Below are 16,728 nucleotides of genomic sequence, written 5' to 3'. Positions count from 1 at the left end.
GGATGGGTATGATATATTTAAAGGTTTTTCCCCCAAGGCAAATAATGTACTTAATTTTTCAGTCCATCCTACTTTAATACTATAATTGCATTGCTTCGTAATTTATTATAGACTTACTAGATATTTAGATGGCTGCAATTTGCTCAGAGCAAGGTAGGACCAGCAGTGAAAATAATTTTTAAAACTGTAATGTTACTCTTTTGTAGTAACCAATGAAGTATAGTGTAAGGATAAATACAAGTTAAAAAAAATTAAATCCCAATGATTTTACTACTGAGTTCTTTCATATTTCCGAAGAAACATCTACTCAGTGCCATGATATCCTGTTCTGTATTGATAAAATAAGATGGGAGATATCTTCTACTCTTAAACCTGATACATAAAAATGGGTGTATAACCAAGTTTGGATTCATAAATAAACTTATATTCTGAAGCTATTTAAATATTCTGTTAAAAGGAACATTTAGAAATTAACTAGAAAAAATATAAAGAGTAAAACTAGAGGGAGAAGAAAGAAAGGAAGGAAGGAAGGAAGGAAGGAAGGAAGGAAGGAAGGAAGGAAGGAAGGAAGGAAGGAAGGAAGGAAGGAAAAGAAGTAAATCTCCAAGATATCACACAAATCAGGAAGACAAAATGATATAAATTGTGTCTCCTCTAGCCCAATACCAGTTTTCCACTACTTAGAACATTGACTGCTCTTTTCAACCACAAAGTAAAGAAACTAGATCAGATGCATTATGGGTGGAAGAAGAAATTGGACACGGCCCTGGAACATGTACTATTCATGACAGTAGTGCCAACCCTCAGTACAACTCACTCAGGCTCTCTCTTCCTCATTTCTAAAAGCCTCTTCCAATTAGTATGGGAGGGAACTGTGGACAGTATAAGTGACCTTGCCCAAACCTCCAGGACTTCCATCTTTCTAGTTTTAGCACGGACGCTTGGATCCCACAGGAATTCATAGCATGGAGGATCAGGCACCTGCCGGTACTCCAGGTACTTTTCCTTTACCAAATCTCGGTGATAAGCTTCCTGAGCTCCCATAGATTAAATGTTTCCTCTCAGCCTACACCCCATTATATTCAAGAATTCCTAGATCTGCTTGTCAGTTGGGCAGTTGCCCTTCATGAAGATCACGCCAAGGAGTGTCATCAGGAGACTGGTCTTGGGCAACCCCTGCCACCATTCAAACTCCCACAGTTAGTGACGTCCAGTTTGATGATAAGGCCTCAGAAGTACTTGGTAGAGTCTACTGCATTCAAGTTAAGGCAACATACCAGTTCCACATGTTCACGGGCATTCCAGAAAGTCACAAGGAAGTGGTCCTTGTATTCTTTGTTGATCTTTTTCAGCATGTTTGCCTTTGTAATGGGCATTCATTTTATATTTGAGCAAAAGTAACTGGACTGACAAAATCACCTTTTTGGTTAGAAGTCTGCATGAGTGCTCTCACAGAAATACCTACTAATTATATGTGTTTGTGAGTATGAGTATATATGTGTGTATATATCTTTCTGTGTGTGATTTACTATGATATTCAGTATTCTATTTCTAGCCCATACACTATATGAGTATTCTATTAAAAGAATAATTAAAAAAAAGGTTAGTACTCACCTCTAAAGATTAGTACTTACCTCTAAAGAGGTTTCAGATGTGATGTCTTTATATAACTCCATGGATGCTGGCACTTATGGTCTGTGGTGCTCTCAGATTCATGAAATGAAATAGTAGAAATTAATTGTCCAAAGACACACTGGGAAGATACTGGGGCAGAACTTCAAAAGTTTTTCCACCAATGATCTTGTCATATGCCTTTTATTGCAGGCTACAGGGCCAACCCAATTTCAGGACACACAGCTCACCTCCACCATGAAGGGTTCTTAGACCTGACTTTAGATCCTTAAAAGAAAACATCCATAAATTGTATTTCATAAAAATGAAGTTTTCCTCTGTGAAAGACACAGTTAAGTGAAGGAAAATACAAACCATGGACTGGGGGAAAATATTTGCAAATCACATATCTGATGAAAGACTTATACCTCCCCCTGCCCAACGAAAAGTTATCTAAATTTGACTGTAAGAAACAAATAATCCAATCAGAAAATGGACACAAAGTTTGAACACACAGTCCCTAAAAGAGGATATACAGATAGTAAATAAGGAGATTAAAGAATATTCACAATCATTATCCATTGGTATAATGTCATTTTAAGTCACAGTGGCATCATACTACACACCTACTTTAATGGGTAAAATAAAAATTACCGAAAATATCAAGTGCTGATGAGGGTGTACAACAATTTGATATGACATTCATTGATGATAAGAATGTAAAATGGTCTGGGATCTCTGGAAATCAATTTACCAATTTCTTATAAAGTTAAATATGCACTTATCATATGATAGAACAGGTCCCTTCTGAAAATATACCCTAGAAAAATGAAAATACATGTTCACACAAAACACCATTCACAAATGTACATAGCAACTTTATTTTTAATGGCCTCAAACTGGAGATAACCCATATCTCCTTTAATGGATGAATGGATAAACTGTTGTACATCCATGCAGGGGAATACTACTCAGCAATCAAAAGGGATAAACTATTCATGCTCACAACTTTGGTGGATCTGAAGTTCATTATGCTAAGTAAAAAAGCCAATTCCATAAAGTTACATAATTTTAAATTCCATTTCTATAACATTTTCAAATGGGAAAAATATATATATACTAATGGAGAATAGATTGGTGGTTGCCAGGAATTACATTTGATGTGATTACAAAGGAGAACCACTAGGGAGTTTCTCTGGGGTTTTGGGAAACTTCTATGTCCTTATCCTGGTAGTGGTTACAAAAATTTATACATGTGACAAAAGTGTACTTAGCTATATACTGAAGGGAACAAAACATAATGAAAAGCACTGAGCGCATGTTTGTTTGAATCTGGTCTTATTTTCGGGGAAACACGGTATTACAATATAAACAGATTTCTTCCACTGAAGCTGTTGGTAAGGGCCACTGGAACTCTCTGTACTAGTTTTACAATTTTTATGTAAGTCTAAAATTATTTAAAAATAAAGAATTTTAAATAAACATTGCAACTTCTTGTACAATTATTAGTGTTTACCAATGTCCAGTTCTTCTCTCCGTACAGGACAGAATTTCTGAAGGCTATTTCAGTTTATTGAGCCACGTGACAATAATATGCTTCTGATACACACAGTGTTTTAAAATAAAATACAGAGCTAAGCAAAGTTGGTGGGATATGAAGCTATTGCATATATAAATGTGGAAGGGTAGTCAAGGAATAATCTCTGGGTTATGATTGGTGGAAAAGATAAAGCAATAGTCAAAAATAAACGATAGGGGGGAAATCTGCTAAAGGGATAATATACCAAGTTTTATAGTTTCAATCAGTGGTTGCCAGGCATTATATTTTATGTTATTATAAAGAGAAATAAACCATATTTCTTGTCTCCTTCCCTGTATATTAGTTTGACTCAGTTGCCACTTATGCCATGTATCACCCTTCTCAAATCATTTCCACTCTACAGTGAATAGTGATTTACACTGTACTACACAGATCATATAATAACTTTGGGAATGGCTAGTGCAGAATTTGTTTTTAAGTCCATCAAGTCTCGGTTATTACCTAGATAATACAGATAATATAATAAAAATAACCATTATTATTATAATAAAAAGAGGTAATAATATGACAATTTAAAAATAATAGAGAGCTCTGGATTCCACACATCCTTGTCATCCACAGTCAATTTAATAAGAAACTGCCATCTCCACAGACTCTATAAGTGACTGTATTTTTGAGTCAACCTCCTACCCCAGGAAATATCTGGTGGCAACATAGGCCACTAAAGATAGCCACAGGACACCTGCCCTCTGGTGTGCCAAGAACTCAGGAACCATAGAGGACAGTATGAGCTGGAGATACGATGTGAATCATCTTTTCCAGACATGTCCACACCGAGCCCTTTATCTGTAGAATCACTGAGGTAATTAACCTGAGGACATCTCCCCTCAATTTTCTCCTCCTCACAGTGGTAGCCCCTCTTCCACTGCTTACTGGTCCTCCTGGCCTGTCTCGACTGTCACCACTTACCAAACATGCCCACTCATATTGTCCCAAACTCAGTGGAGGAGGGTACTGTACACAGGGTAGAAATACCAGTCTTCAAGCTATCAACATAGCATCAGCCAGGAACACCGGAGTAGCCAAGAGACGTAGCTCTCCCAGCATCCAGCATCACTGGGTGGGGCTGAAGAGCTGTCTATACTCTGCCTGACAGTGGGCAAGGAGGATTCTAAGGTGGGTGTTTGGCATGTTTCCAGTCCTTTCCTCCAGTATACCTACCCATTCAGACCACCTCACTATTTCCTGCTGCCGGTAGTAATTCAGAGATTTCCCAAGTCTATTAACAGAAGTTGTCTTGGACTCTCCACCCAGATTCCCTACCTTCTCTCCTCATGGTCCCTTCTCCACCTTATGCTGAACTCTAGATCCTGAATGCTGGCTGCCAGCCTGCCCTGGGCTCTCTGGATGAGTTTTACATGTGGTCTCTCATGGACGCAGGCAATTGCTCTGACCTCAGATCTTTACTAGCTAAGGGTGTCCTGCCTGGCTCCATTGCCCAGAGACTGATCATTCTGATCAAGTTGTTGCTTTTCAAAGTAAAGGAGGGATGTCTTGCTAATATTTCAGAGTAAAGTATGCCTACAAGAATTCAGGTACTTAAAATATTAATGCAGAAATTAAGCTCTATATGAGTAAGGGGTTATTTCAATGTTATACTCAACCTATTTGGAAAAAAAAGGAAACAAAAATGTAAATAACAATGAGACATTATCTTTCACCTCAAAGTTTGACCAAAATTTAAGACTAATGACATAAAATGCTTATGAGAATGTAAGGCATTCACACACATTAATCTGAGAGACTATAAATTGGTATGGCATTTTTAGAACAGAAGTTCAGCAATATTTATAAAAATTTTCAATCTTTACACTCTGCCCACTTTAATCAAGTTTGCATTTTGCTATGCCTTTCTGAAGAGAAAGCATGCATACATTTGCCCAAGATTTTGTGTTCGAAGATGTTGATTTCAGTCCTATTAATCATAACAACGAATGGGAAATAATTTACCTATGTCCATCAGAAAGAAAATGGTTAAATTAATTATTGCACAAGTAGGATAATCCTTACCTGCTCTTGGTGTTGGTTTTTTTTTTGTTTTTTGTTTTTTTATGGAGGGAAGATTGGAACACGATGATTGGAGTTCCCATGATATTTAATTAACATCTTTTTATAATCAAGACTTGCAACACCCTGCTTGTTCCGATCTGATTCTTCCTGACAATCTCTCCTTTAAATGGCCAACAGGGAAAACGTCATCAAAATGGCAGCGAGAGGTGAGCCTCTGTAAATCTCCCCTGGAATTTACAACTAATCGAACAACAATAACTCCACAAAGGACACCCTGCATAGCAGACAGGCAAGACGAAGAGGCCCACTACAGAATTCACCTAAAGGTGGGCGAATCACGCGAGCAGGGGAGGCAGGGAAGGGAAGTGCGGAGACGGAGCCGCGGGCGCAGGACGCAGACCTAGCTCAGTGTGCCGAGCTCGCTGTGTCCCGGAACTACCGCAGCTGCGGGAGAGGGAAGAACTCGGGCTGCTAGGGCTCCGCTTATTGCCCACAGGGCTGAGGGGGCAGCATATAACACGGCTGAACCCAACGCTAAGTATTGGCGAGGACGTGGAAAAACTGAACCCGTGTACACAGTTGGTGGGAATGTAAAATGGTGCAGCTGCTATAGAAAACAGTATGGAAGTTTCTCAAAAAATTAAAAACAGAACTACCATATCTGTTTGATATGAATGAGCAATGTCATTTCTAGGTATTTAATCAAAAGAATAGAAATCAGGATCTCAAAGCAATATCTGCATTCGTATGTTCCTTGCCACACTACCCACAATTGCCAAGTTATGGAAACAACCGGAATATCCATCAAAGATAAATGGATAACGAAAATATGATTTTATATATATAATATAATATAAAACATATATTATATAATATATATATATATAAATATATATATATATATATATATATATATATATGATATATGTATTCTCATTCAGCCTTAAAAGAGGAAATCCTGCCGTTTGCAACAACGTGAATGAACCTGAAGGACATTATGCTGAGTGAAATAAACCGGCCACAGACGAACAAATACTGCATGGTTCCACTTATATGCAGTACCTAAAAGCGTCCAACTCATAGAAGCAGAGAATAGAACCGTGGTTAACAGGGGCTGAGGGGAGGGGAAATGAGGAGTTGTTCCCTGGGTTTAAAGTTTCAGTTCTGCAAGATAAATTTCTTCTAGTGATCTGCTGTTCAGCATATAGCCTATAGTTAACAATATTATATTATGCACTTAAAACATTTTTAAGAGAGTAGATCTCTTGTTAAGCGTTTTTACCACAAATGAAGAAACCAGAGGGACACAAGGAAAATTTTGGAGGTGATGGGTATGTCTATTACCTTGATTGTGGTGATGATTTCACAGGTGTATACACGTCCAAACACATCAAATTGTATGTATTAAAGCTGTGCAGTTTTGTATGTCAATTATATCTCAGTAAAGCTACTTTAAAAATGTATAGAGTAGTTAAAAGAGCTATATGTGCTGTTCTGGAAATATCCTGCATTCATTTTATTAAGTGACAAGGTCAAGAGGCAGATCAATATGTACATTGTTGCCCATGTCTGTTCAAAATTCAGTGTATTTTTATAGCACATCTATATATGGAAAAGCCTCAGATCAGCTTTAAAATGACACACATCAGATTGTTAATTGTTGTTACCTCTGAGGAGGGCACCTAACTTTTGAGGAAACATGGAGATTTTGATTATTTATCTGTATTGTTAGAAGTTTTTTGCAACAAGAATATATGTACTATTAGTTTTGCAGTATTAGTAAATGCATCTAACCACAAAAATAGTAGCTGTGAATTACTCACATAAAGTAACTGCCAGTTGATGCAGGAGACAAAATCTGCAAACCTGTAATGGCTTAAAACAACAAAAGTTAATTTCTCATGAACATGAAATCTGATGTAGATAGGCAGGGGCCTCTGCTGTCAGATCACCCAAGTATTCAGGCTGCTCTCATCAAGTGGTTCCACTTACCAAGAAGGAATCTCTGTGTTTGTTGCCAAGGACTTCACATCCGTTACCTACATTCCAACAGAAAACATGGTGATGGCCGTACTGCCTCTCAAATAACTTGGCCTGGAGGCGACAAATATTGTTTTTGTTCATATTTCAATGTCAACCGGTAGTCATAAGTACAAATGGATTGGGAATGTGTAGTTTCCCCATCTCCTTTCCAGGAAGGAGAGCAAAACACCACGTAACTGAACACATGCAGTCTCTCTCATAAACTGTTTACATAGTAGTTGTTCAATAAAAAGCAACTCTTAGAACTTGTTATGAAAACAACCCTCTTCATTTCTTGGTGGAGTTTCTAAGGAGACCAATTTGCTTCGCAATTCTCCAACTTTTTTTTTCCAATCCTGCTACATGGGAGGTGTTTTCAAATACTGGATCACATTTAATTTTCAAAAGGATCCTGTAAAATCTCAATAGGAAGGGCTCACCTTTTGCACTCAATAGCACCTTTCTGTACTTCCCTTTGAAGTAAAGGACAGTCTCGATAGGATGTAAACGTTCTTCTATTGAAGGATGGTGAAAACCTTAACTTGTGAGTTCCGGCAACCCTCAGCATGACTGAATGTGCGGGAGACTTTTACAGGTGTCATTAGGCACAAGGAGAATCCAGGACTTTTCTCTGGAGCAAGTATTAAGATAAGAGGTGGCAGAAGAATAGTGATTATTTTAATCTTTGCTGTTCAAAGATAGCATGGCTGTTAAGAAACCTTTTTACCCCTCTTAGGAGAACTCTGGAGTCTGAGGAATTCAACCTCAGCAGACATTTGCTACACAGTGATTTCTATGGTGTGGATATTAAACAACATACTTTTAAAGAACGACTGGGTCAAAGAAGAAATAAAAGGAGAGATCAAAAGATACATAGAAATAAGTGACAATAAAAATACATCCTACTAAAATTTGGGGGATGTAGCGAAAGCAGTTTTCAGAGGGAAATTTATATCATTACAGGCCATATCAAGAAACAAGAAAAATCCCAGATAACTAAACTCATATTACACCTTAAAGAACTAGAGAAAGAAGAACAAATGAAACCCAAATCAGAGCAGAACTAAATGAAATAGAGAACAAAAAGACAATAGAAAAAATTAATGCAACAAAGAGCTGGTTCTTTGAAAAGATTAATAAAATTGACAAACCCTTGGCTAGACTCACCAAGATAAAAAGAGAAAAGACATGAATAAACAAAATCAGAAATGAAAAAGGGGAAGTTATCATGGATGCCACAGAAATACAAAGGATCATCCAAGAATACTATGAAGGACTATATGTCACCAAATTCAATAACCTAGAAGAAATCGACAAGTTCTTAGAAACATATAGCCTTCCTAGGCTGAATCACTAAGAATTGGAAAATCTAAATAGACTGATCACCAGTAAGGAAATTGAATCAGTCATCCAAAACCTTCCAAAAAGCAAAAGTCCTGGACCAGATGGCTTCACTAGTGAATTCTACCGAACATTCAAAGAGGATCTGATACCAATCCTGCTCAAACTCTTCCAAAAATTTGAAGAGACAGTACTCCCTAACTCATTTTATGAGGCCAACATTACCCTGATACCAAAACCTGGAAAGGATAACATACAAAAAACAAAATTACAGACCAATATCTCTGATGAATACAGATGCAAAAATCCTAAGCAAAATTCTAGCAAATCGAATACAACAATGCATTAAAAAGATTATTCATCACGACCAAGTGGGGTTCATCCTAGGGGCACAAGAATGGTTCAACATACATAAATCGATCAATGTAATACACCACATAAACAAAATAAAGGACAGAAATCATATGATTATATCGATGCAGAAAAAGCGTTTGACAAGATGAAATATCCGTTTATGATTAAAACACTTAATAAAATGGGTATAGAAGGAAAATACCTTAACATAATAAAGGCCATATATGACAAACCCTCAGCTACTATCATAATTAGTGAGGGAAAACCGAAGCCCTTTGTTCTATGTTCAGGAACACGACAGGGCTGTCCCCTATCACCTCTGTTTTTCAACATAGTATTGCAAGTCCTAACCAGAGCAATCAGGCAAGAGAAAGAAATAAAAGGCATCCAAATTAGGAATGAAGAAGTTAAGTTGTCACTTTTTGCAGATGACATGATGTTATATATAGATAACCCTAAAGACCACCAAAAGCTATTAGAAGCAATAATCGAATACAGTAAAGTTGCCAGCTACAAAATCAATGCACAAATTCCATTGCATTCCTATATACTAACAATGAAATCTCAGAAAAAGAAGAAAAATTCCTTTTGCAATTGCAACAAAAAGAATGAAATACTTAGAAATAAACTTAACCAACAGTGTGAAAGACTTTTATACAGAAAACTGTAAGACATTTTTAAAACAAATTGAAGAAGACACAAAGAAATGGAAAGACATTCCATGTTTGGATTGGAAGAATCAACATAGTTAAAATGACCATATTACCCAAAGCAACATACAGATTTAATGCCATTCCCATCAAAATCCCAATGGCATTTTAAAAGAAATGGAACAAAAAATCATCAGATTTGTACGGAACCACAAAAGACCCCGAATAGCCAAAGCAATCCTAAGAAAAAAGAACAATACTGGAGGTATCACACTCCCTGACTTTAACTTGTACTACAGGGCTACAATAATCAAAACAGCATGGTATTGGCAGAAAAACAGACACATAGACCAAGGGAATAGAATTGAGAACCCAGAAATAAATCTATACTATATGGTCATTTAATCTATGACAATGGAAGCAAGAATTTACATTGGGGTAAAGACAGATATATGTCAAATAATGAAAATGGACCACCTTCTTACGCCATATACAAGAATAAATTCAAAAATTGATTAAAGACTTAAATGTAAGACTCAAAAACCATAAAATTCCTAGAAAAAAATATAGGAAGTAAATTTGCAGATATTACCCTTACTAATATTTGTACTGATATGTCCCCTCGGGCAAGGGAAGCTAAACAAAAATTAAACATGTGGGACTACATCAAACTAAAAAGTTTTTCACAGCAAAGGAAATCATCAATAAAACAAAAAGACATCCTACTGAATGGGAGAAGATATTTGCCAATGATACATGTGAGAAGGGGTCAATATCCAAAATTTATAAAAAAAAGACTCATGCAACTCAACACCAAAAAAACAAACAACTCAATTAAAAAATGGGCAGAGGACATGAAAAGACATTTTACTAAAGAGGACATACAGATAGTCAACAGACATATGAAAAGATGCTCAACGTCACTAATCATCAGAGAAATGCAAACAAAAACCACAATGAGATCCCACTTCACTCCTGTCAGAATGGCTACCATCAATAAATCAAGAAACAACAAGTGTTGGCGAGAATGTGGAGAAAAGTGTACCCTCATGCACTGTTGATGGGATTGGAGATTGGTGCAGCCACTGTGGAAAACAATATAGAGGTTTGTCAAAAAATTGAAAATGGAACTACCTTATGACCCAGCAATTCCACTCCTGGGTATCTATCCAGAGATGTCGCGTCCAGCGCAACACGGGCAGTGAGGGTGTGAGAAGGGGCGGCTTGGGTTAAGTTTTTAAGAAAGAAACAGAGACCTAATGTAGTTAAATCTCTCCGAAGGCCAGGGGTCTCTCAGTCTCAGAGGACTGGAGCCCAGAATAAGGCCGACTAGAGGTTTTTACTGATAGGTATACAAATACAAGCAAGTAACATTGTTTCTTACACTGTCTGTGAGACTCATACATCATAGCAGAAAAATGTTTATTCCAATCACCCTTTGTCTGTCAACAGCCAAGCACAAGGTCCCATGATGTCTTAATTACGGTATGTACCTTCTCAGGGTCAAGTCTCTCATATTGTAACAGTTCCGTTGAGATAAGTGGAGAGAACTGATCTTTACTGTCCTCATGACTTCTCTCATAAACAGGTGCCAGGGAAAAGCCAGAGCCAGCAATGGCTTTTCCCAGGCAGGGGGAAGGGGAGGCAAGGCCCCTTCCCATATTTTTCTAAGGCAGCTCATTGGGGGTCCTCACTCGGTTCCGCCTGGCTTAGGTTGTTATCTCCCGTGAGATATCTTACCCGTCTTTGGCTGCAAACCATCTTTTGGGGACCAGACAGAGAGACATACGGTGGAAACACAAGGATGGAACAGAGTCCCAGAAAGGCACAGTCTCACAGACTCTTCTTTCCTTAAGGAAAGACACGGGGGGACGGTTGGCTAGGCTGTTGTGTGACTACACTAATTCAAAACACTAATTCAAAAAAATACATGCACCCTTATGTTTATTGCAGTGCTATTCACAATAGTCAAGATATGGAAATAACTGAAATGCCTATTAATACATGGTTGGATACAGAAACGGTGATACATTTATACAATGGAGTATTACTTGGCCATAAAAAAGAATGAAATCTTACCATTTGCAACAACATGGATGGACCTAGAGAATATTATGCTAAGTGAGATAAGTCAGACTGACAAAGACAAATACCATATGATCTCATATGTGGAATCTAAAGAACAGAATAAACAAGCAAACAAAACAGAAATACACTCAGAGATATAGAGAAAAAAAATGATGTTTGCTAGATGGGAAGGGGGAGGGGATGGAAGAGAAGGTGAAGGGTTTAGAAAGTGCAAATTAGGAGTCACAATATAGCCACAAGGATATGAAATACAGTATGGGGGATATAATCAACAATATTGTAAAGATCGTGTAAGATGCCAGATGGGCACTCGACTTATCAGGGGATCACTTCATAGACTGTGCAGCTGCCCGACCACTATGCTGAACACCTGATGCTGAAGCTGAATAATATTGAATGTCAACTATAATGAAATATACAGAGGGTACCAAAAAAATGTATACAGATTTTAAGAAAGGAAAAAAATTATTAAAATTATGCTGATGGTAACCATTTTGAGCACCTCTTATAATTGCAGAAGTCAAACGTGACTTGTATTCATCTTTTGTTATAGGTATATATTGAGTATTACAATTTTAATTCAGTTTTTTTCTTTCTTAAAATGTGTATACATTTTTTGTACACCTGAAACTATTAAAAAAAAATAAAAATAAATTTTCAAATGAAAAAGTGAACTGATTAACAGCAAAAAATAGGGAATTTTTTTTTTTTTTTTAGATTTTATTGGGGAAGGGGAACAGTGTGTACTTCCAGGCTCCTCCTCCAAGTCAAGCTGCTGTCCCCTCAATCTCAGTTGTGGAGGGTGCCGTTCAGCTTCAAGTTGTTGTCCTTTCAGTCCCAGTTGTGGATGACGCAGCTCAGCTCCAGGTCCAGGTCCAGTTGCCACTTCAAGCTGCAGGGGGCACAGCCCACCATCCCCCGCGGGAGTCGAACCGGCAACCTTGTGGTTGAGAGGACACACTCCAACCAACTGAGCCATCTGGGAGCTCAGCGGCAGCTCAGCTCAAGGTGCTGTGTTCAATCTTAGTTGCAGGGGGCACTGCCCACCATCCCTTGCGGGACTGGAGGAATTGAACTGGCAACCTTGTGGTTGAGAGCCCACTGGCCCATGTGGGAATCGAACCGGCAGCCTTCGGAGTCAGAAGCATGGAGCTCTAACCGCCTGAGCCACCGGGCCAGCCCAAGAAATTTTTTAAAAAAGAAATTCCTTGAAGACTGTGCATGTGTGTTCAACTAGATTGTGCTGTGTTCAATTGCATGGGAACAAGAGCTCAGGCACCTTCCTTTTCTGCCCCAGGAGGAGGTTTTCCTCTGGTTTATTGATAATACTAAAGTAACTCTTCAGAGCACGTTTCCATTCCAGGGCTTTGTACTTCAACACTGAGAAATGCCGTCTGTCTATCCAGCCTCTGCTCACTAGCCCCACAGCCTTATCCAGCCTACCACCCCACTTAAATTAGCAGTATATCCCACCGAGGAAGTTGTAGCTTCCCAAACCCCAAACTGCCTTTCCTGGGAGACTGTATACCACATTGTCATCCAGACGTCCTCCCCCTCTCACTTGTCCCAATCCCTTCCCTGCCTCCTCACCTCTTTACTCCTTACTTGTCCTTTAGGTCTTACAGGGTATTCCACCATCTTCCCTATGTGATTACAGCTCCTTGACTGTGAAATTCTAAGGGAAGGGGTGTTTTGTATCCTTGTTTCCCCATTTCTAACACGGGAACTTTCAAAGAACAGATGCGCAATTAATATTTGGGAAACAAATGAGCCAGTGAGCACATGAATTCTAGTTTATAAACACTTTATGCCTCCTACTTTCTTTAGTAAGCTAAGCAAATCCAGGTATGTAGCTTTTATTTTTATAAACAACAGACAAAAATGAATAAGGGACACCAAGACCTGAACATCCTTTACTTTTTTCCCCCTCTATTTTTTTATCCTGATAATTTTACTGCTAAATTTTTCACATTTCCAAGAAAATGCCTATTACAATGCCATTGTTTTGTTGTTCTCGTTCAGTAAGTATGAAAGGTTTCCCAATTTGTTTTACACAATAATAAAACTCCTAATCTTAAATTCATTAAACAGCAATAAACATGTAACTAAAATCATTAATAAATTTAGATTCTGAAATAATTTAACCCTTCTATTAAAGAATCAACATCTGAAATGTAACCAAAGAAAGGAAGAAAGAAGAAAGTTAAAACTAAAGTTTACCATATTGAACAGGAACACAACAATGATATACACTGTGTTCCCTCCAGACCCACTCTGGCCATCCACTACTTTGAACGTTGACTGTTCTTTTCTTCCACAAAGAAAACAATCTGCCTTAGACTTCAACATGTAAAACAACCTGAAACAAAGAAAATGGAGTCGGGGGAGGGAAGGTGAAATTATAAGTTACCAATATACAATACAAACAATGATGATGTACACTTTTCAGCCCCATCCTGGCCCTCCAGTATTAGAATGTTGACACACCTGTTCAAGGAAACAGAGAAGAACTTGCGTCAGACTTCACTTAGTGTGGGAGGAGCTGCTGGCCAGGGCCCAGGAGCGCGCACTGGCAACGGAAGCAATGCGAGCCCTGGCTGCTACTCGGGCCTGTGCTCTCTCTTCCTCATCTCGCAAAGCCTCTTCATACCAGGATGGGAAGGCACTCGGAACGGTGTCATGGATCTTGGCCAAAAATTCCAGCACTTTCATCTTGCTGGTTTCAGCGAGGGCTTTTGGGCCCCACAGGAACTCGTAGCGTGGAGGATCACTGCCGGGCACCTGGCGGGACTCCAGGTACTTCAGCTGCACCAAATCTGTGATGACCTTCTTCGGATTCCCATAGATGAAGTGCCTCCTGTCAGGATAGACGCCCATCATATTCAGCACTTGCCAGATCTCCTCCTCGGTGGCGCAGTTGCTTTTCATGAAGATCACGCCCAACACAATCATCAGGAGGCCAGTCTTGGGCATGGTCTCTTCTTCATTCATCAATCCATCGGAGGAGATGTCTACTTTGCTGACAAGGGCATAGCAGTGCCTGATGGGATCCACTTCCTTCAAATCAACACCAAAGGCCAGCTCCATGTGCTCAGAGGCTCTCCTGAGGATCTCATTGAAATGAAGCCTGTACTTTTTGTTAACAAACTTTATCATGTCTGCCTTCATAATGGGCTCTTTGTTTTGATACTTCTGCAGCAGGAACTGCACCAATAAAACCACCTTCTTGTTTAAAGGATCTCTGTAGAAATTCTTTGTGCTCTGTGAGGATGTTTGGCTTTCCTCATCTTGTTTGCTGGCACCTTCCTCTGAATTGGTGCATGAAACAGCCTCAGTGGTATTGGTGGTAGATGGGGTTCCCTGAGGGTTTGCAGGAGCGCTGGGTAGTCCAGCATCAGGCAAATTCTCAGGCCTGGTCTCAGAGAGAGGATGGGCCGTAGAGAGGGACACTCCTTCCTCTTCTGCAATAGCCTGAGCACTCTCCAGACCCTGCCTCTCACAACGGGCCTGGCGGCGTTTCTCACGGGCTCGGAGTTTACTCTTCTGACCTCGTGGCATAATGACTCTAGTCACAGACAGCAGGCAGGTGGTTCAAACAGGGAGATTGATGAACAGGTCACCCTAGAAGGCAGAGGAAGAGATGGTGGTGTGCACAGCCCCAGTAGAGAGATTCTACCTTGGCTCCAAGAAAAGCTGCCTCTGCTGGTTCCCTTAAGGGTATTGTTTTAGGAACCTACAAGACAGGGGTGGAAGGGACTCTAGGGACCTCCTCTGTTCTGTGGGGACTGGTTGGTCTCAGTTCTAACCCAGGATATTAAACTTAACTCCTAACCGGTCCTTTGACTCCTTCTGCTGACTTGAGGCTGCCTCTTCAGACCGAGGCTTTCCATCTCGCCAATACCATAGGTGGAAGTGAGGGGGTGTTACATCTAACTGCTATGCGTGAGCCATGGGAAGTTGACAGGAGGGTGGAGCATGTCAGAGGAGGGCGGGGCTCTGTGGGGCTGCCTCAGTTCTGGGAGGAGTGTGTCCCTTCAGTTCTGACAAATGTTAGTTATCTCGACACCTGTCCAATTCTAGGACTCCTCCCCCTGCTGAAGTGAGGCCACACCTCTTGGACCAAAACCTCAAGCACCACAGCAGTGGAGGAGGAAGTCAGGGTGAGCACTTTTGGCCATGCCCACCTGAACTTCCCAGAATAACCTCTCCGGTCGGGTTCTGGTGGGGGCACCCCCACTCCATTCTGGGTTGCACAGGCATCACACAGAACTCACACAGGGGTCTTTCCTGACTCCTGACAGGTCCTGGGACTCCTCCCTCTGGGGACCTGCGTCAGCTGGCCTCAGACCAAGGCTCTCATTTCCCTAGGAACTTCCATTAGGAAATAAGCAGGAACCTGAGCTTAGCAACCATTCCTGGGACATCCCAAGACTGACAGTAGGGGGCCCTTTGTGGCCCGTTATTTTGAGGTGGGTTCTCCCCTCAGTCCTCACTCAGTGTCTTACCTTGATGCCTTTAGGTGCTGGGCTACCACTCATCTGCTGACGCGAGGACAAACTTATCAGGTAAGGCACATATCTGTAAATAATTTAAGGAGAATTGACATCTGTACAATATTATGCTCACCATGAATAAACATACCATGTTTCCCCAAAAATAAGACCTAACTGGAAAATAAGCCCTAGCATGGTTTTTCAGGATGACATCCCCTGAACATAAGCCCTAATGCGTCTTTTGGAGCAAAAATTAATATAAACCCAGTCTTATTTTCGGGGAAATACGGTAGTATAGTGCTCTAGATGAGATTTATTTTACTTAAGTTTATCAGTAATATTTTTACATTTGCTTCCATAAAGATCATGTACATTTTTGTTAGTTCTCATTGTATGTATATTTTGGATATTGCTGCTGTTTTAAACAGTACATTTTTCATTACACATTCTAATTAGCTATTTATTTTGTGTGGCAAGACTCCTGGTTTTGCTATAGTCATCTTCTACACAAGCTTCCTGAAGTTTTTTATGCATTTGAATATTTGGCAGCCAATTTATT

At 39.6% G+C, this 16,728-nt stretch overlaps 1 protein-coding gene and 1 non-coding gene across 2 annotated transcripts; one reads left to right on the top strand and one right to left on the bottom strand.

Annotated features, from left to right (window-relative positions):
* The first annotated feature begins 5,198 nt into the window (after nt 1-5,198).
* On the top strand, nt 5,199-5,363 carry LOC141569779 (U8 small nucleolar RNA). Its single transcript, XR_012493575.1, has one exon. It is a non-coding gene; the product is annotated as a U8 small nucleolar RNA (small nucleolar RNA).
* Nucleotides 5,364-14,199: 8,836 nt separating this feature from the next.
* LOC109438178 (melanoma-associated antigen B18) lies at nt 14,200-15,234 on the bottom strand. The gene has a single exon (XM_019717837.2). It carries the CDS (start codon nt 15,232-15,234, stop codon nt 14,200-14,202), a length of 1,035 nt encoding a protein of 344 aa, XP_019573396.2.
* Between the last annotated feature and the right edge of the window lie 1,494 nt (nt 15,235-16,728).

This window comes from Rhinolophus sinicus, chromosome X (genome assembly GCF_036562045.2).
Source record: "Rhinolophus sinicus isolate RSC01 chromosome X, ASM3656204v1, whole genome shotgun sequence".
NCBI classification, from domain to species: Eukaryota; Metazoa; Chordata; class Mammalia; order Chiroptera; family Rhinolophidae; genus Rhinolophus; species Rhinolophus sinicus.
The sequence above is the reverse complement of the archived record's forward strand: the minus strand, read 5'-3'. Positions and strand labels throughout refer to the sequence as shown.